A 22,857-nucleotide genomic window follows, 5' to 3' on the forward strand; every position below is an offset into this window, starting at 1 on the left:
TCCTCTCTGCCTGCCGTGTTCACACACAGAGAGAAGAAACAAACATGAACATCAGCAGACAGGTCGGGGGCAGTGACCTGCCAGCCTGCCACCTCTCCACAGCAGCAGGGAGGGCCCCCCTGCTGGCTTGTGCATGGAGTGTCCTACCTACCACGTGGGACCCCCACAATGCTGCCCCAGCCCCACCCTCTTAGAGACCCTTGCGGTTCTCCCCAGATGGATCAGGGTCTGGGAGCCTCAGCCCACCAGTTCTATTTATCTCTCACAGATGTCATGGCACCCCCAGTACCGGAGCTCCAAGTTCCGGCACGTCTTCGGCAAACCAGCCAGCAAGGAGAATTGCTACGACTCAGTGCCCATTACCCGCAGTGTGCACGACAACCATTTCTGTGCCGTGAACCCCCACTTCATTGCCGTCGTGACTGAGTGTGCCGGTGGGGGCGCCTTCCTTGTCATCCCCCTGCACCAGGTAAGGACCTCTGGTCACTCTGGAGGGACAACTAGGACAAAGGGATAGTGGCAGAGGCCAGGTTTCTAATGCCACAGGTGCTTCAAGTCCCAGCCTTGCCTGGGTCACCCGTGTGACCTTGGCTCAGTCCTGGCACCTGTTGGAGCCTTGGCTTCCTTGAGGAGAATATACCCGTCCTGGGCTTGGCTGCTTCCAGCACCGCCGCTCCCACCCCACCCCCACCATAAAGTAATGCTGCCAATTAATTCCCTCTTAAAAGTTAAATATAATTGTTTATATGCTTTGCTGGGCTTAGAGGAACCAAAGCCACTTCCGCTACACCAGAAAGCAGCAAGTGTTGTTCCAACACCCGAGGGAGGTGAGCAGGAAGCAGACAGGAGCAGCAGGTGTATCTGGGGGCAGGTGCAGATGGTACAGGTCGGGCATTGACCGTGACCAAGACACAGCTGTTCTGGATCTCAAAAATGCCAGTGTCCTTGGGATTATTTTAAGACAGGCCTTCCTGGACCCATCCCCAAATCCCTGCCTCTGGGGTGAACCCCCGATGGCTGCTGCAAGGCTCCCATAGCCACAGCTGGCAGTGCCTCTGGGCAGCAGCAGGAGCAGACACGAGACCCCTGCAGAGCAGATGCCTTGTAGCCGGGATCCCCTTGGGCTACAGTCAGGGGTGTAGGAGTTCGCAGAGGGACCCACACAGGTGTCTGCACCTCAGCTGTCCCAAGACCTCACAGGTTAACATCATCATAGTGGCTTGAGATGTTTTCTTCCTAAAAACTTCTTATTTTCAAGAATGATAAAGAGGTAGAGAGAGAGAGAGGAGAGAGAGAGAGAGGTGGGATGACAGGAAGTAGGGGAGAGGGAGCCAGGGATCTTCCATTCGCTGGTTCACCACAGGGCTGGGCCAGGCTGAAGCCAGGGACTGGGAGTTCCATCCTGGTCTCCCCCACGGGTGGCAGAGACTAAACACTTGGGCCCTCAAGTCTTCCTAGGTGCATTGGCTGGGAGCTGGGTCAGAAGCATGGGGTCGCTGGGACTTGAACCAGCACGCAGACGTGGAATGCGGGCACCCCAAGTGGCAGCTTACCCCACTGCACCAGGGTGCCTCCTGCTCCCTAGGTTAGACTCTTATCTCAGCATCATGGAGTCTGACAGGCATAATGTAAGACAAAGTTTTGTCCCTATGCATTTGGGAAATTTGGAAACAACATTGCTAAACAGCTGAAGTCGAAATAGGAGTGGAAATTGAGAAATCCTCTCCCGTGAGACTGATAATGACTGGCCTCATAGGACTCACAGCTTGCAAAGGAAAGGACCTCCAGGGGAGCGTAGGTCAGGAGACTGTATGCTGCTGGCCAGCCAGTTTCTTCAAGAAGGGGGAAAAGCCCAAAGGAAACCCCCAGAAAGTTCCAGGAAAAAAGATAATGAAAAGCCAAATTCAACAGAGGACAACATAAAGATAAGTAGAGAAGATCGAGAAAGCCCAAAGTTGATTCTTTATTTTTATTAATTATTATTATTATAGATTTTATTTATTTGAAAGGCAGAGAGAGAGAGATACCTTCTTTCCACTGGCTCACCCCAAAATGGCTACAACAGCTGAAGCTGGGCAGATCCAGCTCCAAGCTGGAGCCAGAAGCTTCTTCCAGGTTTCCCACGTGGTGCAGGGCCCCAAAGGCTTGGGCCATGTTTTGCTGCTTTCTCAAGTGTTATTAGCAGGGAGCTGGATAGGAAGTGGAACAGCTGGAACTCAAACCAGCATTGTACAGGAAGGATGCTCTTGCTGCTGACAGCAGATAACTTGTTCTGCCACAGGACTCCAAAAGTTGGTTCTTAAAATGAGAGACATACACAGGCCACTGGGGACACTGGCCAGCAGTGAGGACAGAAGGCCCGGCTAACCTAAGGAATGAAAAAGCTACAGAACAACAGTGTCTTAAAATCAAGCCAGAAGTGGCCAATGCAATGGCTCAAGTGGCTAATCCTCCACCCTCAAGTGCCTACATTCTTTTTTTTTTTTTTTAAGATTTATTTTAATTACAAAGTCAGAAATACTGAGAGGAGGAGAGATAGAGAGGAAGTAGAGCTGCCGGGATTAGAACCAGCGGCCATATGGGATCAAGGCGAGGACCTTAGCCACTAGGCCACGCTGCCAAGCCCCAGTGCCTACATTCTATATGGGCACCAGTTCATGTCCAGGCTGCTCCACTTCCCATCCAGCTCCCTGCTTGTGGCCGGGGAAAGCAGTGGAGGACAGCCCAAAGCCTTGGGACCCTGTACCCACACGGGAGACCTAGAAGAGGCTCCCAGGACATTCAGAAACATTAAGAATAGGGGAAAGTTCCTTTCAAAATGTGACTTGTCAATACTGATTCTAGTAGAAATGCACAGCCTGAAACAGCCCTGGAAGAATTTTAAACGTTGAGCAATAAAAATCCTCCTTCGGGGCAGTTGTTTGGCCTGGCAATGAAGACGCAGGTTTAGATTCCTGCACAATCCCTGCATTGAAGTCCCACCTCCCACTGCCAGACTCCTGCTAATGTGCAGCCTAGGGGACAGCAGGTTATGGGCCAAGTAATCAGATGCCTGCTACCCTTGCAGGAGGTCTGCATTGAATTCCTGGCTCCTGCCTTCAGCGTGGACCCCGTCCCAGCCAATGAAAGCCTTTAGGGAGGGAACCAGGAGATGGGAACTCTTCGTCTGTCTACCTCCCTCTCTGTCTCTATCCTGCCTCTCAAAAAAAAAAAAAAAAAAAAAAAAAGGATCCTCATAGCAAGTAACACTTAAAAGGCAAGCTGTAGCACGGGAAAGGTTAGTTGTATGATAAGCATGACCAAGGAATTATTTCTTTGAGTTTATAAGAGAGACCGCCACTGGGGCTGATGTTGTATTGCAGCTGATTATGCCACCTATGACACCGCCATTACCTGGGCGAGCCTGTGTTTGAGTCGCTGCCTCTCCACTTCTAACCCAGCCCCCTGCTAAGGCACCTGGGAAGGCAGCAGAAGATGACCTGAGTGCTCGAGGCCCCCGCCATCCATGTAGGGAACCCGGATGAAATTCCAGCCTTCCACCTGGGCTAGCGCTCATCATGGCAGCCATCTGGGAAGTGAACCAGCAGGTGGAAGATCTCTATTTCTGTCTCTCTCTTTCTCTCTATCACTTTGCCTTTTGAAGTAAATAAAATAAGTCTTTTAGAAACTTAAAACAGAATGGATTCCTGCAGGCCAAAATAAATAAATAAAAACAGTAAAAAGCCTAAATGGCACATTCTAGCAGAGAAATCTCCCAAGACTGGGAAGCCTCTGAAAGAATTCCACTCTCATTGGTAAACTACACTGAGCTTCCACTGCACAGGGGCCAGTCCAAGGGCAATTAATGGTCACGGGCATCAAGAGCAGGTAGAAGTGTGAAGTGGAAGACAAACTGCCACCTGCTTGTGAATCAGCGCAGGCCAGGCCCAGGCAGAAAGTGCAAGACTGGACGTGACAGCATAGCTCGTGGTGTTGACAACGTGGAAAACCTGTACATCCAAGACTGAAATTGCCAGCTCCAGTATCCCAAAGAGGAAAATCGGAAGTGCCCTTGAATCCTCAACTTTCTGCACACCTACATTGCAAAAAGGAAAATTCTACACCATGGAACTTTGTTTCATGTATAAAAATTATGATTTCTTAAGATTTATTTTTATTTGAAAGGTAGAGTTACAGAGGTCTTCCATCCATTGGTTCACTCCCCAAATGGCTGCAATGACCAGACCTGGGCCAGTTTAAAGCCAGGAGCCTGAAGCTCCCACTTGGGTGCAGGGCCCCAAACATTTGGGCCATCTTCTGCTCCTCTCCCAGGTACATTAGCAGGGAGCTGGATTGGAAATGGAGCAGACAGGACAGGAAGCAGCGCTCACTTGATGCCAGCTACCCCATGCGTAAAGTTATTAACACCATTATGTAAAATCTGCTTCAGGCTGAGCATATAAGGCGTAGATGAATCGCAAGTGAATTCTGTGCTTCCCATTTGAGTCCTGTCACCAAGATAGTGCATTACGTACAGGCAGATATTCTCCAATGGGAGACATTTCTGGTTCCAAGCGCTTTTGAATAAGCGATACTCACCCTGTGTGTCTGTACTATTGAATACCCACAACCACGTGAAGAGCAGACATAAACACCTGGACAAACATGGCTGCATCCTGCCGGCGAGGAACGTATGTACAAGCCAGACCCATTACACACTCTGTCATTCCATTTACCTGAAAGGAAGAACAGGCTATGTTAAACCATCCTTTAACGGATGGATACATGAATAAGTAGTAGAAGCAAACGCAGGTTGGGACACTGTGAAAGCCAACAAGTAACAGTCCACCTCCTCTCCCACGGGTGAGAGAACATCTTGATGGGAACAGATCTCAGAAGGAACTTCCCAGCTGGTTCATGATTTGACCCAGGAAGGTAGCAGGTGGGGACAGTTATTTCTCAAAAAATCAGCCAACTGAACGCGCCCATCCTCTGTACTCTGCATCCCTCTTGTGTATCACATGCTTATAAAAAAAGACTCAGGGACGTGTGATGGCTCAGTGGTTAAATCCTCTCTTTGCAAGCACCAGGATCCCATATGGGTGCTAGTTCATGTCCAGGCTGCTCCACTTCCCATCCAGCTCCCTGCTTGTGGGAAAGCAGTGGAGGACGGCCCAATACCTGCACCTGCGTGGGAGACCAGGAAGAAGCTCCTGGCTCCTGGCTTTGGATTGGCTCAGCTCTGGCTATTGCAGCCATTTGGGGAGTGAATCGTCAGATGGATGGAAGATCTGTCTTTTCTTCTGTCTCTAAATCTGGCCTTCCTTTCCAGTAAAAATAAATAGATCTTTAAAAAAAGAAAAATGCTCTGCACCCCACCCCAAGATGGTTTTCTAAGCAAATCTTATAAAACTTTCCAGGGATTCATGTATCCTTTATAGAATCTTCCAAGGATGGCAAGGAGGGACTACTCTGCTTTGCCTTGAGGGGCTCAGCATATGAAGCCAGAGGATGAGGGCTTGTGACAGGGCTGGTCAAGCCCTTCACTCCCCTGCATCTTTTGTCCATGTGCCTGGGATACAGTCCAGCCTTTGCTTCCCATCCAACTTCCTGCTAAGACACACTCTGGGAAACATCTCCTGGTGGCCCAAGTACTTGGATCCCTAATGAAATTCCTGCCTCCTAGCTCCAGGCCTGGCCCAGACCAGACTGTTGCCAAACATGTGAAGAGTAGACAAGCAGCCGTAACCTATGTGTCTCTCTCTGTGTCTCTTTTTTTCTCTCTCTTGCATTTCAAAAAAAAAAGGAAATCCCTGAGCCTGTGGAACTGTGCCATGAGGGGAAAATAAAGCGCGCACACACACACACACACACACAAGGACAAGGAGAAAAATACACATCTATCTTACTCCTAGAGTTAAATGCAAATTACCAGCAAAGAATCTAACTGTGAATTAGAAAAGACATATTCTGTGGAATTTATTCCAGAAACCAACTGTGGTTTCAAATTAGTAAATCAATAAAGGGAAATCATCACATTAACAAGTAACAGGAGATGAAAACCATATTGTCATCTCCATGGACACAGAGGAAGCATTTGTTAAGGCCCCATATCCAGGCGAAAAACCTCCACAGAGCAGGCATGGAAAGGAGTCCACGCCAGCGAACAACCTCAGCAACCCTTAGTTGGAGATCATTTCAACGCTACAGGAAATTGTGCAACTATAGTTGAATAAGCTCCTGAATACCGTTCAGCAGTTCCTAGTATGTTGCCAGGTCTTACAGTTGTCTGTGTGTGTGTGTCTAGAACATTCTCCCTAAGTAACCACAATAGGACCACGGCTGGAAATTTCCTGTGCAGACACAATGCTAGTTATAACAAACAGCCCAAATTCAAGTGTACCAGTTGTCCAAAGATTGTGTTGTCTTGGATAACAGGTAGTATTTTGTTACGATGTATTATTTATTTGCGAGGCAGAGTGCAAAAACTGGAGAGAGAGAGAGATCCTTTATCTGCTGGCTCACTCCCCAAATAGCTAAAACACCCAGGGCTAAGCCAGACTGAAGCCAGGAGCCCAGAGCTACATTTGTGTTTTCCAAATAGGTGACAGGGACCCCAGCACTGGGATGATCCTCCACTGCCTTTCACAGTGCATTAGCAGGGAATTAGATTAGACCCGAGTAGCCCCGACTCAACAGGTGCTGCGCTATGAGGTGTGAATGGTGGCTTAGCCTTCTGCACGCCTACATTGGCCCCAACAATGTGTTTTCTGAGCTAGAATCCAAGTCAAAACCATGTGTTGTAGTCATTCTCTGAAGTCTTCCTCATTTCCTGCTTTTGATGTTGCCAGTGAATAAGGCCTATTGTTTTATAGCACATTTCTAAAGCTGAATAGCTCAGGTTGTCTCCTTGTGTTCAGATTCTTCGGTGTATTTTTGGCGAGAATATTACATAAGTGATGGTATATCCGTCTCAGTCCATTTTATCTGGGGATCTGATGTCTGTTTGCCCCATTTTTGGTGATATTACTACTGATACCTTCTTGCTTTTTTTTTAAATGCCTTCCTTTTGGTTATTTTATTTTTTATTATTATTTTATAATGCAGTTCTATGATTTCCCCTTCCCCCTCCCCCCACTGATTTCCCCCATATTGTTACAGTATTATAGGCCTTCATAAACAGTCACATGTCCATCATTCTGCTATTGAAGTGTATCCTTACATTGTAGGTATGCCTTCTTGCTTTTTTTTTTTTTTTTTTAAGAAGTGTTTATTTATTTGAACGGCAGAGTTGCAGAGAGAAGGAGACAGAGAGTTTCCATCTGTTGGTTTACTCCCCAGGTGGTTGCAATGTGCAGGGTTGGGCCAAGATGAAACTGGAAACATAAAATTCCCTCCAGCTCTTTCCACAAGGGTGGTAGGGTCCCAGCCCTCGGGCCATCCTCACTGTTTCCCAGGCTCATTAGCAGGGAGCTGGGTTGGAAATGGAACAGCCAAGATTCAAACCGGCAGTCTTGGGATGCTTGCATCATAGACAGTCTTAACTCACTAAGCCACACCACCAGTCCTGCCCACATTGGTGTCTATTGGAAAGTTCCAACCTGTTTCCTTAAGGCAGAGTGTTGATGAACACCTTGGCCATCAGGAATAGCAGGGACTGGCATTTGGTGTAGCGGTTAAAACACCTGCACCTCACATGGGAGGGCCTGGGTTCGGTGCTCCTGACTTCTGCTTGCTAATACCACACACCCTGGGAGCAGTCATGAAGGCTTCCATGTCTGCTCCCACCAACCCACCTGAGAGACCTAGATGGAGTTCCCAGTTTCTGGTTTCAGCCTTGCTCAGCCCTAGCTGCTGCAGGCATTTGGGGAGTAAGTAAGCAGAGAAGAGAATGCACTACTCTTTCTCTTTCAAACAAATACAAAACAAAAATTTAATGACCTAAATACATGAAAGTATGTATTATATTCTTGGAGTGGCCCTTGCTTCTCCCATCCCCAGATTCCCAGGGCCCTGGTTCTCCCAGGACCCATCCCAGAGCAGAGTCCTTTAACCACTCTGTCTCAACCCTGCTGGAACCAGGGGTGGGGACAAGTGCAAAGAGAAGCTGCGTGTTGTTCTCCCCTGGGATGGGCACAAGATGTCCACTGCCCAAACCCATCATCTAATAATGGCCATTCATCCCGGGAAGCCACATCAGTGGCAAAGAGCGGTAGGAGGAAAGGGGGTGAGGACACAGGAAGATTGGGCCTAAGGGGAATGGCCTGGGCATGGTGAGCTGTGTTCTATGGAGAACTGGAATGCTGTAACGCTGGGGGACAGTGTGAAATGAGAAGTACCACCAGGGCGGTACTTCTGCTTACCAGGTGCTTGCTAGCTGAGCAGGGATCCCTGGAGTTAGCCCCAAAGTCTGCTGCTGCCTTGGGCGGCCCTGTGGTTTTGAGGTAGGGCTTGGTTTACACCAGCCCCCTAGCTACCAAGGACCTCCTCCACAGCAGGCCTTGAGGTGCCAGGGACCATGTGAGTGTGGGTGGGGCCAGGCACCTCACCATGGAAAGGAGCACCCTGCCCTGTGTTGGCGGTATCAGGTATCCCCGAGGAAAGTGTAGCAGGGTGTGTGTGTGCTGGGGATGGGGGAGGTGTTCCTCCCTTCTTGCATTTGATGGCCAGAGAGTGCTGAGAACCCAGTGAGTTTGCAAACTGTGCCCTGTAGCCTTGGCAACCCAGGTTCGTGCCCTGGGGACCCGGGACAGGGTGGCAGCAGGAAGGGCAGGGAGAAGTCTGCCCTGAGTGGCTGTTAGAGACAGGGCTAGATCCAGGCGCACTGAGCCTGGCCTGTGGCTCCGCCACCCCCACTGCACTGCTGTAGAATGTGGACTTTGGTGTGGGGCGTGGGAGGACAGAACCCTGGGAGTGGGCCCTGGAATATTGCTGGGTGTGGATGGGTCCCCTATAGGGACCAGGACTGAGGGCCCGATTGGAACACATTGACCTCTGGGTGCCTGGGAGTGGGGGTGCATGTCTGCCTGTGCTCTCAGCGGCCACACCAACTCATCAGGCTGTGCCACTCCCTGCTCCAGCAAGACACCCAGTTGCCCCTGGAGGAGGCTGTCCCAGCCAGTCGTGAAGCCGTCCCCAGCCCAGGCCTGCTGCCTTTACTGACTTTTCCTCTGGACCTTGGGACAGGGACTTCCTGTTCCAAGGCTCACTCTCTCTCTCCTTTTCTCTCTCTCTCTCTCTTTCTCTTTCTCTCTCTCTCTCCAGTCTGGCCAACAGCATTGACAACAAATACTTGACTTCCAGCCTTTAAGGATCTGGAAGTGGGAAGTCGGGGTCGGGGGAAGAAAGGAGGGGCTTCGGGGTCCATTCTGGTCTCAGGACTAGAGCATCTCCTTGGGATCGTTGAGTGCTGCAGGTGCAGTTAAGTCCCCATTCCCAGAGATGACCAATCAGGCTGCCAGGGAGCCACCCTTGGGGTCGGGGTCCATAGGAAACTCTGCCCACTCTCCACTGAGCTCTCCTGGGAGACCCTTCCTGAGTGGTGTTTCCAAGACCAGAGAGGCACTCCTCTGCTCTCTTCCCGCTGCCCCCAGCCCTCCCTAGGCAGCCCCTGGCCCTGAATCTCCCATTCTCTGCCTGATTTCCCATCTGGTAGTGGCTCCTCTGTCCTTCTGCCCATCTCTCTCCTGGGCCCAGCCATGAGCCCTGGCTGGCTGTCATGGGCTCCCTGCCTGGCCTCTTGTCCCCAACCTTCCTTCCTCACTGCCTGCCTGTGGCCCTGCCTTTCTGATTCAGTGCCTTCCCTCCACCTGGCCTGATCAAAGTCTTTATCTTGTAGACCTAATTCACAGTCCTCCCTCTCCAAGAAGCCAGATGGGACTCCTCCCCAATGTCTCTAAGCCCCTAGTACATCCCAGCTCATGTACCACACAGGCAGGGCCGACAGAGTGGAGACCTGGAGGGTCTCATTTCTGTCCCCACTTGCACTCAGCATGTGGCCAGGCACAAAAGTGGAGAAGACAGCAAGAGGCTGAGCAGGCATTGGGTGGGCCCTTCTGGCCCTGCAGTGTGTTGTCTGAAAGGGTCAGCCTCTCTGATGCCCCAGCTGCTGTGGGCGTTGATGGGAACTCTTGCTGCACACAGTGGAGGGACAGACGCAGTGTGGGAAGTATCTGGCCCTGTGCCTGGCACATGATGACTTCCCTGACACTGTTCCTGGCAGGTGTGAGAACAGCGCCAGGTCAGGGCTATGGCAACCTTGTGTGGCAGGGGAGCTCCCCTGCAACACCTGGTTGCCATGGTGAGGCGGGTGATGACAACACACATATGCACACACAATCCCGTGCAGCATCCTGGCCTCACGCCATAACCCTGAGACACATTAAGTGGCTGGCTGGCCTTCTTGGGCAATTGTGATAAGGTGGGAGGGATTGATGCTGGCCACTGGCCCTGGAGCCCACCAGGCCCCCTGCTGCCATCCTAAATCCTGCCCATCCTCGCATACACACTGAGTGAGCACCTGCCACTGTGGCCATTTTGCAGATGGGAGAGCTGAGGTGTAGAAAGCCGAGGTTTCTTCTCTGGTGTTGAGCAGTCAGACGTGAGGTAGCAGAGCTCCAGCCCCTGGAAATCATGCTCTGCCTGGCCACCTGACCTCCCAGATGCTTGGAGGATCCCTGGAGGCTGTGGCTGCATCAACTGACCTCAGTGTGGGACCAGGCTCCTATGAGTGATGAAGGTTATGACAGGACCTTGCAGCCTCTTCCATCCTGACCCTGGCCCTGGTCCGCCTCCCTGGGCCCCATCATCCAGTCTTCACCATCCACCCCAGAGACGTGGAGGTTGTGCCCTCCCAGTCTGAACAGCCTGGCCCCTGCACACAAGGGCTCTGTGCAGCGCATGAGGGGAGCAGGTGGACAGCCCCTGATAGAAAGCTTTCCGTGGCCCCAGCCTCTCAAAGAGTGCTGGCCTCATGTGTGCAGGTGGGGGGAGCGGGCTGAGTATGGCTGAGCCAGTGCTGACGGGCTTTTAGCCACTCAGCCAGAGCCCAGCAGACTGGTTGGCTGGTGCCAGGTGGTCTCGGGGGAGGCCCGGCCATCTGGTGTCCCCCAGGCTGTCTGGGACCAGGAGGAGCTCTGGCCCCAAGTCTGTGGCCGCGGCTCAGCAGGAGGCTGGAGGTCTGGGTCTGACTGGACACCCCCACCCTGCCCGGGCAGTTGGCCTCTTGCCAGCTCCTCCTGGGTACAGAAACTAGAGTATGGCTCTGGCCCTGAGAAGCTGTCGATAGTTGTTAGCAAAAGACCCAGACTGCTCATGCCCTTCGACCGTGGAAATGATCCAAGAGAAGGGCAAGGTTGTGTGCAGAAAGGGGGCCAGGATGCTGACCCAGCAAGGGCTGGCACGCCCTCAGAGCACAGCAGGGAAACAACAGCTTCACACTGCCCAAACCAAAGGTCTGGAACTGTTCCATGCTGCCCAGTGACCTCGGGCATGTCCCCCCTCCAGCCTAGACGTCCCCCTGTCTAGGGTCAGGGAGGGAGTACTGTGGCCCATTAGGGATGCCTGCCACAGGAATAGGAGGAAAGAGCTCAGCTGTGAACTTGCCATGCCTGGTCTCTAGGGATCCTGCAAGAACAGGTTTTTGTCTGATGCTAGAAGTTCTCATCTTTCTAAAACAAAATCGGTAGTTTTTAATTTTTTTTTAAGGTTTGTGTTATTTGTAAGTCAGAATCATAGGGAGAGAGGAAGAGATAGAAATCTTCCAACCACTGGTCCACCCCCCAGGATGGCTAGAGGTAACACTGACTGGAGCTAGAAGCCAGGAGCTTCCTCCAGATCTGCCACGTGGGTGGCAGGGGACCAAGCATCATCTGCTGCTTTCCCCAGGCCGGAGAGCTGGGATGGAAGCAGAGAATGTGCAGTTCATGCTGGTACCCCCATGGGATGTCGACGTGGCACGTGGCAGCTTTACATGCTATGCCACAGTACTGGCTCCAGTAGTTTGGTTTCTAAATGTATTTTTCTATTGCAGAATTTGCCCATTTTTTTTATTGGTAAAATTCATCCGTTTGTTCCATGACCTAGAAACCATAACTAACCTCTGGGTGAATTTCCTTCCAGTTTCTCTGTGTTAACATACAGACACGGGCATGAGTACTCGTAGCAGCAGCCACTGTTGCTGAGCATGTTGCTGTATGGATTTTCACAGACAATATCTCATTTAACCCTGACAATGATCCTGCAAGAAGAAACCATTATTTTATAGAGAGAAAGAGGTTTGCAAAATTGGAGTCAGGTACACAGCATGCTATAATTTTGATTTTTTTAAAGATTTGCTTATTTCTGTATTTGAAAAGCTTATTTATTTATTTGCTTAATTATGTATTTGGACGCTCTCTCCCCAAATGGCTGCAATGGCCAGAGATGAGCTGATCCAAAGCCAAAGCTTCTTCCAGGTTTTCCATATGTCTACAGGGGCCCAAGTACTCAGACCACCTTCTGCTGCTTTTTCAGGCTGTTAGCTTTCATTTTAAATATTTACTTATTTATTTGAAAGGCAAAGTTAGAGAGAGAGAGGTATTATTTTACATCTGCTGGCTCACTCCCAGATGACCATAACAGCCAGGGCTGAAGTCAGAAACCAGAAGCTTCATCTGGGTCTCCCACATGGATGCAGGGGCCCAAGAACTGGGACCATCTTCGACTGCCTTCACAGGCACATTAGCAGGAAGCTGGATCAGAGGTGGTGCAGGCGGGACTGGAAGCAGCAATGCTATAGGATGCTGGCATTGCAGATATGAGCAGCTTAATCCACTGCCCCACAATGCCCTGAGATGTCAACTTTTGAAAACTCACTCCATGATCAGTGTGGGTGAGGTCCATGACTGGGGTGCTAGTCCCTAGGAGACCTTGACTTTGCAGTCTAGCCCACTGGAGGGGGCAGGGAGTAGGCACCTCTCCTTGTATTAGGACTGGGTTTCGCAGCAGGGGTGCAAGCGAGCTGTTTGAAAGAAGTGGAACTTGGGCCCTTGCACCTCCCTAGCAAATAACACAAGTCCAAATGCTCTCCTCTCTCACTCTGTAAGTGCCTCTGTGCAAGTGTGATATTTGCTCCGAAGCATGAGAGGTTAGGTGACACTCCTGTAGTCCTTTACCCCCAAGGGCTGAAGGGCTCCTGGAAATGGGACTATCCCCTTACATAATCCAGACGTGTTGTCAGCTTCAGTGAAGTCCCACCTACGGCCTTCGGTGACACTCTCATTCTGCCTGCCATGCACGTGCACACTGGTTACAGGATGGATGGGCGGGGAGACTGTTCTCCCCGGGGGAGAGTGAGTTGGCAGGGTATTTCCACAGAAGCCGGGACCAAGCTGCCTGATACACACCAGGGGGCTCTGGTTGTCTGTGTTTGCTAGTTTGCCTGGGGTGACCAGTGTGTGTGTGTGTGTGTGTGTGTCCATTCTCCAGGCAGCTCCCACTTCCAGCCTAACTAGCTAAGACCAGAGATCACCACTATGTCCCTGCCGGGGTCCCCTCTGGGCACCGTCTCTGTGTCACCCACAAGAGCTTAAGGTCTCTGCAGAATTGGGACGGGCGCCCAGAGGGTTTGTCTGTTCCAAGTCCACTTTATTCTTGTCCTTTAAATCCCAGAACTGTCATCCTATAAGGTTGAGGACTTAGCCTCTTCTGCTCACTTGAGTTGGGCATGTCACTTAGACCTAAGGGGAGGACATGGACTGAGCCAGCAATGCCTGTTGGCCAGCGTCCTCAGATGTCTCTCACTTGGCTGTAAGAATGGTCAGGGCAGGGCCCGGCATGGTAGCCTAGTGGCTAAAGTCCTTGCCTTGCACATGCCAGGATCCCATATGGGCGCCGGTTCTGATCCTGGTGGCCCTGCTTATAGCCTGGGAAAGCAATTGAGGACAGCCCAGAACCTTGGGACCCTGCACCTGCATGGGCAACCCAGAGGAGGTTCCTGGCTCCTGGCTTCGGATCAGCTGAGTTCTGGCCATTGCAGCCACTTGAGGAGTGAATAAAGGGACAGAAGATCTTCCTCTCTGTCTCTCCTCCTCTCTGTATACCTGACTTTTCAATAAAATAAATAAATAAATAAATCTGAAAAAAATTGTCAGGGCAGTGTTCCGGCAGGGCAGGCAAAGGGGCATGGTTTGGTCCTTGCTCAGAATGGATTGATCACTGTTTCCATGCCTGGCCCTGTGTATCCATGTCGAGCTTGGCACCTCGGTTCCCTGGGGCTGTGGAACCAGTGTGCCCCTCCTGGCACCTGCTCAGGAATTCTCAGACAGGAAGCAGAAGGAGGAGGGAAGTTTATGACATTTGAATGATGCCACGGAGACATAATTCACATACCATAGAACAACATTTCCAAATGTGTGAGTCAGTGGCTCTGGGCATGTCCCTATCACCACTGTGTAACTCCCGAGTCGCAGCTTCATCATCCTAATCAAATTCCACACGCATGAGCAGCAAGTGGCCTCTCGCCCTGCTCCTGGGTGACCCGTTCTCCCACCTTTTCTGTGTGTGAGCTCATCTGGCGAGTCCTCAGGGACATGAGGGGTCTGCAGAGCAGGTCCAAGGAAACCCCCACACAGTGCATCTTCCCACTACAATCATGCAGTATGTAGGGTTGGAGATTTTGGGGCGGCAAGTGGAAGGGTTCTGGCTTCTTTCTCTCTCTCGGCCCTAATGTCTGTCTGTGGGGTCCATTTGTGCTATAGATGCATTAGTGCATCCTTCCACCTTTTTTTTTTTTTGGCTGAATAATAATATTCCATCATCAGGATGAAATCTGTCTCCACGTTCATTACCTGATGGCCATGGGCACCTTCTGTCTGTTAGGAATGGAGTGGATGTGAGTATTGGTGAGCCGGTGTTGGGTCAGCATGCTATTTGGGAAGTAGGATTGCTGACCTGTGTTAACACTGGGTGTAGCCCCATGAAGGTCCCTTAGTGCTGCTTTCCTGAGGGACTGCCCCGTTTTCCATTCCCACTGGCTATTGTATAATGGATGCACCTGCGGTGTGGTGGCACCGCCCCAGGTCTCTTCTCTTCTCCCCTCCTGTGATCCTTACACCAGCCTGTGAAACACCTGCTGTGGCCTCCAAGGTTCCTCGGAGGAAGCTCAGAGCAGTGACCTCGCTGCCTCCAAGATGACACACAGGGCAGGTGTCAGGGCCCGGAGTCACACCACTTTGGCCCCTTCCATCCTCCTGTCTTCTCAGTGATTGCCTCCTGACTGAGTGACCCTCCGGAGGCCAATGAACCCCCTCCCTGATAATTCTGGGCCCTATCTTGCAGACAGGAAAGTTGGACCCCCACTACCCAAAGGTGTGCGGGCACCGAGGGAACGTCTTGGACATCAAGTGGAACCCCTTCGATGACTTTGAGATCGCTTCCTGTTCTGAAGATGCCACAGTGAGTATCAGCTCTTGGGCCCACCTGCCGCTGATATTTGTGGAAAGCTGTTGGATTGGGGACAGGGAGGAGTGCCCCAAGTGCTGCCCCGCACAATGAGTTTCATAGGGCAAAATGTGCCAGTGCACCCTTTGGGGAACTAGTTGATGCTGCAAGGGACGTTCTTACCATGGTCCTTAAACACTATGCACATCTCACACACAGTAGGGGTGGGGGTGTTTTTGGAGGACTTGAGTCCCGTCTCCATAGTTCTGAGGGTGTTTGCTGGGGGGGACAGCGGGCCAGGCCGCGTCTTTGTGGAGAGCCTTTGGCCCTGGGGTTCTTGCTGCTCCAGGGCTGTGTAGGGACCCCAAAAGGCCTGCCCAGTTGCTGCCCTCACAGACCCATCCCTGTGCAGCTTGGCTCCATGCCTGTGGGCTTGGCTTCCTGGTGTGAGATCCAAAGCAACCAGGAAGTAAATATTTGCTGAGCTGAGAGCTAAAAGCGTCCACCTAAAAAACCTGTGCTTCTCAGAAGAAAGGTGGACCAGACTAACAGGTGACCTGAAGGCCTGACCCTGGCGCAGCCAGGAGCTGCAGTTGGGCAGTCTCTGCAACATCCTCTTCTGCCTCTGGGATTGAGAAGTTTGCTCTCCTACAGTTCCTTCTGTCCTCTGCGGGCAGGCCCCAGCCCGGCCTTTTGGCCTATGGCCATTCCTCCTCCATGCCCCATCTAAAGCAGGCAGGAAGCCCTGCCCTGCGCTGTTGCTCCAGAGCCTGCTCTGGCTCCCTGGTGCCCTGATCAAGCAGCATTGGCTCAACTCCTACTCCAGGCCTTAAGGATGAGCCAGGGTTAGAACTCTGTCCCCAGGGATGTTCTGGGCTGGAAGGTGGCTTTGCTGTGGCACCCAATGGGGAGACAGGCCCATGCCCATCCACCTGCCTATGATGGCCTGGCCAAGAATCCCCTGAGGGAAAGCTGTGGGAAATGTGAGCTCACCTCTGCCCTGGCTGGGGGACCTGGGTGCGAAGCCCAGGTCGGCGCTGACCTAAGGAGAGGTGGGTTTGGAGAGCATTTGCCCACTCCACCTGCTGGTACTGCCACACTGGGAAGGCAGGGAGGTGGCCCCAGCTGACCCTGCCCTACTGGGCCATATCTCCTCCCTATGTCTCATCTCCTGCCAGATCAAGATCTGGGCCATCCCCAAGCAGCTGCTCTCCAAAAACCTCACAGCCTACAGGAAGGAGCTGGTGGGCCACTCTCGCAGGGTGGGCCTCGTGGAATGGCACCCCACAGCCGCCAACATCCTCTTCAGCTCCGGCTATGACTACAAGGTGAGCCAGGCATCTGTCTTTGGAGACTGTCTTTACAAACACATTCCTTCTCACCATCCCAAATGAGTCTAAGCATGTGGGAGTGGTTCCTTTAAAAAAATATTTAGCTGAAAGACAGAGTTACAGAGAGAGAGAGACCTTGTATTCACTGGCTCACTCCCAAATGACTGCAATGGCCAGGGCTGGCCAGGCCAAAGCCAGGCGCCAGAAACTCCATCCAGCTCTCCTAAGTTGTGAGTGGCAAGGCCATCTTCCACTGCCTTCCCAGGTGCGTGAGTTGGATTGGGAGAGAAGCAGCTGAGACTCAAACCAGTGCTCCAATATAGGATCCACAGTGGCAGGCGGTGACTTAACCCCCTGTACCATCAACTCCAGCCCAGACGAGCCCTCCTGCCCCTTCTGGGTTCTTGTGGCTTCAGGCCTTCTCGTCTGATCGCTGAGCCCCAGGCTATCTTCACACGGCTCTTCTGGCTCCAGCACTTCCGCAGGTCCTCTCCTAACATTCTACAACTTCATCTGAGCTAACTCCATCTGTGAGAGCTGGTGTCCAACACAGGCATGTGTTCTGAGTTCAGGACTGGCTTGGGTTTTGGGAGATGCTGTTGGAGCCATCGTATCCTGCCTGAGGGTCTGCTCTCTGCTCCACTGGCTGCTGGGGAGCTCTGGGCCCCCATGGATGGCGACAGCCCTGTCCAGGAGAGCTGCATTCTAACCAGCTCTGCCTCTGGGCCTTGCTTTCCCAACCTGAAGGCAGTCAGGGCTTTGGACTCCTGCCTTCTCTCTGCGTGGCGATTTGCAGAAGCAGTGGTGATAGGTAAGAGTGGAAGCCTGTGCTTGTCTCTGCAAGCATGGGTGTTGCAGGGTGCAGTGTGCTCTACCTGCCTCCAGGGGGTGCTCTTCACCTCCTAGATGGCAGGGGAATGGGGCTTGTCCTGGTAGTGTGCACACTGTGGAGTGTGCAGGAGCCTGTGCGACTACAGGAGGCAGCTCTGTTAAACCATGCCAGGTGGGAACCGCTGCTAATGACTGTTGGCAAACCTTGGATGAGCTGACCGCCCTCCCCAGGGCTCCCACCAGCACAAAATCGAGCCAGATGGTGTTTTCCTCCCCTCGCTAGATAGCCTGCCCTCCCCTCCCCACCCCGGGGATCCCCCTCCTGCTGGGCAAAGCCTCTCAGCCTGCAACCCAACTGACCAATTGAGCTGATGCTCCCTGGCCAATCTGCCAGCTGGGCTCCTCTCCCCGCTGCCCGCTTGGTAGGGAGTGGGGGGATCCTGTGTTTGACCACAAGGCAGGGAGAGGGGCAGGCAGTAGCCATGGCTCTAAGGGCTTCCTGCCTCCTGTGTTGTGCCATGCAGGTGATGGTTTGGAACCTGGATACGAAGGAGTCAGTCATCATGAGTCCTGTGCGGACGATCACCTGTCATCAGGATGTCATCCTTTCCATGTCCTTCAACACCAATGGCAGCCTGCTGGCCACCGCCTGCAAAGACCGCAAGATTCGGGTCCTCGATCCCCGAATGGGGACCGTCCTCCAGGTGCGCACCAGGAAGTCGGAGGGGTCCGAGGAGCAGGAGCATGGGACCAAGTGGGGCTGGGGTAGGGCCCTGAGAGCAGGGCAGTGATGCCATCAGCAGCTTTTAGGGATGTAGTACCCCTGGCCTGATCAGTTAGCATTGCAGGGGCTGTTAGCACTCTGCACAAATAGTAGGGAAGAGATCCTGGAAGGCTTTCTGGAGGTGGTGTCCCTGGGAGGATTCTCCAGGCTGTGCACTGCCTCCCAGGAGTGCCCTCCCAGCACCTACCAATGCTGCCCACAGTACCTGTTCCTGTCACCCCCAACCCCCAGGAAGCCAGCTACAAAGGGCATCGAGCCAACAAGGTACTGTTCCTGGGCAACCTAAAGAAGCTGCTGTCCACAGGCACGTCCCGATGGAACAACCGGCAGATGGCTGTGTGGGACCAGGTGAGGTCCATGGGTGCCTGCCCAGCGTGGGCTTCCAGGGGCCAGAGTGCTAAGGATGGGCAACAGGGAGAGTCTCCCAGCACTTCGGGTGAGCTCAGACCTTGTGCATCTTGTCAAGCTGCCAGGGGGATAGGTCAGGTCCGGGAGAGTCCCCAGTGCAGGAAAAGGAAGAGACTGAGTCTGGGGCCTGGGTCAAGGGTGGGAGGGAGGCAGCACTGCAGTGAACACTCAGTGGTTATGGTAGGTGAGTAGAACATGTGAGGATGCAGCTGCGGGGGCTGCGGATGGAGGTGGGCAGTGTTGTGGAATGGAGCCCTTTGCAGGAGTTCCAGACAGACCCTCACGCTCCTCCCCTCCTCTTCATAGACTGGGGAGAAGTAGGTGACATCCTGAGGGGTTTGATGGGGGCCAGGCACCAGCAGATAGGTGATCATGGTGTTGTGGTATCTTTGAAGCGACATCTCCACCAGGGGGCACCCTGCAGCCGGGACCTCAAGAGGCCAGGACCGGGGGCGGGTGGGCGTTCACACAATGGCTAAGAAAGTGCTTGAGATGTTCTCACCCCACATAGGAAAGCCTGGGTTCAAGTCCTGCCTCCACTTCTGCTTCATGCTGATGTCCACCCTGGGAGATGGCAGAGGATGGCTTAAGTGTGTGGGTCCCTCCTGCCACCTGGGCATCCTGGGTGGAGCTCCAGGCTCCCGGACTTTGACTTGACCCAGCCATGAGGGGAGTGAATCAATTGATGGAAGACCTCTCTCTGTCTTTCATAGAAGGAATGACAAATTTAAAAGCAAAAAAATCAAACGGAACCAGATACATCTTCTCCAAGTTAGGCCTCTGCCTTGCTCACACACACACACACACACACACACACACACAGCCTCATACAGGATTGTATGTATGCATTTATTTGAAAGTCAGAGTTAAGGGAGAGACTGAGAGAGAGAGAGATCTTCTATCTGCTGATTCACTTCACAGATGGCTGCGATGGCCAGGGCTGAGCCAGACTTGAGCCTGGTGCTTCTTGGTCTCCCATGTGTATGCAGGGACCAGAGTCCTTGCACCATCTCCCACTGCTTTCCCAGCTACATTAGCAGAGAGCTGGATCAGAAGTACAGCAGCTAGGACTTGAACCTGCACCCACGTGGGATGATGGAGCTGCAGAGGGCCACGCTTCCTATGGAATTCTCCTCCTGGGGAGCACCTCTGAGATTGTCAACAGTGACTCATGGGCCTTGCTGGTCTCCCCTCCCCTTGCAGGACGACCTCTCTGTGCCTCTCACAGAGGAGGACCTGGACGGCTCCTCAGGAGTGTTGTTTCCCTTCTACGATGCCGACACCAACATGCTCTACGTGGTGGGGAAGGTTGGTGGCTGCCCCAGGCCTGCAGCAGGAGGCAGAACTATGAGCCAGGCTGTTAGCTACTCGTCCCCTGTGGGAGAACCCTTGCTCTGGGGATTCCTGGGGCCGGGGCCGCATCTGGACACCCCCAGACTGAGTCCTCCTGGGGAGGGACAGCAGTGCATGGGGCAGAATGGGTCTGCGCTGGGTCAGACTCCCCAGGTCCTTACCCACTCGTGCATGTATGCACTCATGACTAGCAAGTCTGTCCCCTGATGCAGACCTGCTTGGTCTTTGCAGGGCGTGGGGTCACGGATTTGACCTGTATGCAGGGCTCAGGCCTCTGATGGCTCCAGGGTTTGGCCCTCATACCACTTTGTGAGAATGAGGGGTGCTTCAGGCCATGGGTGGGGGGCTGAGCTTGAAAGCCAGGGCCCCTTCACCTGCCCAAGGCCCCTGCAGTCCCTTGTGCTCTTAAAGAGCCTTTGCCAGCAGTTCGCTCCATGGAAGCCAGGGTTTGCTGCCGAGAGTGGGGGTGCTGGGAGAGGAGGATGCTGTTGGCTGGCACATCTGAACACACCACCGTCCTCCTACCCTTCTTCTTTCTTCCTCTCTCTCCTCAGGGAGACGGCAACATTCGCTACTACGAGGTAAGCGCCGACAAACCTCACCTGAGCTACTTGACCGAGTATCGCTCCTATAACCCGCAAAAGGGAATCGGTGAGTAGGGGATCTGGAGGGGTGGTGTGAGGGGTCAGCGTGGGTTGGGAGCAGCTGGCTGGAAAGGGGGCTGTGCTTGGGTTGTACGGTGGCATGTAGGAGGCTGTCCAGGAAGGCTTCCCAAAGGAGGTGACGTTGGCGGAGCTGAGAGAAGCCAAGCACAGCACGGGGAAGAGAAGGAAATGTTTTAGGCCAAGGTTAAGTCTTCAGGATACTAGCAGGGAGATGAGAGAAGCTGCTGTAAAATAGTCCCTGGGGAGCAGTGCTCACCTCCTTCTTAACTGTGTTAAAATAAACCCACACTAAGACAGCTAAACTCAAGGTAAGGAGTTGGAGAAAGAGGCAGGGCTGGAAAGCTGCAGGGGCCGGAGGGTAGCCAAGCAGTTTAGACCCCTGCCTCCCACACTGGCATACCTGGGTTCGAGGCCCAGCTCCATCTGCTGATTCCTTTCTTGCCATTAGTGTCTGCCCACACCCACTTGGACACTTGAATTGGGTTTCCAACTTGCCCAGTCCCAGCCACGGTAGGCATTTGAGGAGTGGACCAGCAGTTAAGAGCTTTCTGTCTCTTATTAATTAATTATCTTTTTAAAAAGAAGCTAGGGGCTGGCACCCTGGCCTAGGAGGCTAGGCCTCCACCAGCCATGCTGATACCCCATGTGGTTTGAGTCCCAGCTGCTCCAGTTCCCATCCAGCTCTCTGCTTATGGCCTGGGAAAACAGCAGAAGATGGCCCAGGTCCTTGGGACCCTGCACCCATGTGAGACCTGGGAGAAGCTTCTGGCTTTGGAATGGCTCAACTCCAGCCGTTGCAGCCATTTGGGGAGCAAACCAGTGGATAAAAGACCTTCCTCTCTGTCTCACCTTCACTCTAAATATCTGCCTTCTTTCAAAAATGTATGCATAGGGCTCGGCAGCGTGGCCTAGTGGCTAAGGTCCTCGCCTTGATCCCATATGGCCACTGGTTCTAATCCCAGCAGCTCCACTTCCTCTCTGTCTCTCCTCTTCCTCTCAGTATATCTGACTTTGTAATAAAAATAAAATAAATCCCCCCCCAAAAAAAATACCTATCCTTTAAAAAAAATGTATGCATATGAGCTAGAACAGCTGTTTGAGGATACTTCAAAAAGTTTATGGAAAATGGAATGGAAAGATGAGCTGGGGCAGGTGTTGTGCATATTAAGTTGCTGCCTGGGACCCCTGAATCCTGTATCAGATTGCTGGTTTGAGTTCCAACTACTCTGCTTCCACTCCAGCTCGCTGACAGTGCATCCTGGGAAACAGCAAAGAGGCTGCTGTGCTTGGGCCCCTTGTCACTCATGTGAGAGACATAGATGGAGTTCCTGGCTCCTGGCTTTGAGCTGGTCAGACCCTACTTGCTGCCAGTATTTGGAAATCTTTCTCTCTATGTCATTCTGCCTTCCAAGTAGATGAAAACACAGAAGCATTCTATGAAAAGATGAGTTTATTTTAGTGCAAAGAGATTGGAAAATCCATGCATGGTTTTCCGTGTTACGCATTGCCAGCGTCTTCTCAGCCACCCCTGCGGTTAGAAAACTAGGAACATGGGAGCCATGAAAATGGACAAGGGAAGCTTGCAGCCAGCAGTCCACCTGTAAAAGTCGGGCTGAGGCTGTGTGAATCCTGGAGAGTGGAGAAGCAGGCAGGATGTTCCCCCTCAAACTCCCCAGCCCAGGGCTCAGCCCAGCCTAGGGGTTGCCCAAGGGACATGTGGGAGGAGTGTGGCCATCCCAGCTCTGCCTTCCTGTGGGGGTCCCACACCACTGCCCCCACCAGCCCCATGGGAACCTCTTGGTCTTTCTTTGGCTGTCTGCTTGCAGGTGTCATGCCAAAGAGGGGTCTCGACGTGTCCGCCTGTGAGATCTTCCGCTTCTACAAGCTCATCACCACTAAAAGCCTCATTGAGCCCGTGTCCATGATTGTGCCTCGCCGGGTAAGACCCATGGCGACCCTCTGGGAGGACAGGGGGCACCCCGAGGCGGGGAAGGGGGTCAGGGCACCACTCAGGGTGGAAGTCAGTGTGATGTCACAGGTGGGCCCGGCCCCGCCCCTGACCATGAGCTGCTCTGTGGGCATGGGC

General features: G+C 52.8%; 1 protein-coding gene across 2 annotated transcripts in view; it reads left to right on the forward strand.

Annotated features, from left to right (window-relative positions):
- The window catches only part of CORO2A (coronin 2A), a 53,115-nt gene that overhangs the window by 25,959 nt on the left and 4,299 nt on the right, over window positions 1-22,857 (forward strand). For both annotated transcript variants that reach the window (XM_004580959.3, XM_058672279.1), the window contains exons 2-9: window positions 269-469; window positions 15,298-15,414; window positions 16,578-16,727; window positions 18,086-18,265; window positions 18,577-18,693; window positions 19,957-20,061; window positions 20,661-20,757; window positions 22,598-22,710. In XM_004580959.3, coding sequence (XP_004581016.1) covers window positions 269-469; window positions 15,298-15,414; window positions 16,578-16,727; window positions 18,086-18,265; window positions 18,577-18,693; window positions 19,957-20,061; window positions 20,661-20,757; window positions 22,598-22,710 — 1,080 coding nt within the window. The remainder of the gene's footprint in view (window positions 1-268; window positions 470-15,297; window positions 15,415-16,577; window positions 16,728-18,085; window positions 18,266-18,576; window positions 18,694-19,956; window positions 20,062-20,660; window positions 20,758-22,597; window positions 22,711-22,857) is intronic.

This window comes from Ochotona princeps, chromosome 14 (genome assembly GCF_030435755.1).
Source record: "Ochotona princeps isolate mOchPri1 chromosome 14, mOchPri1.hap1, whole genome shotgun sequence".
Taxonomy (NCBI): Eukaryota; Metazoa; Chordata; class Mammalia; order Lagomorpha; family Ochotonidae; genus Ochotona; species Ochotona princeps.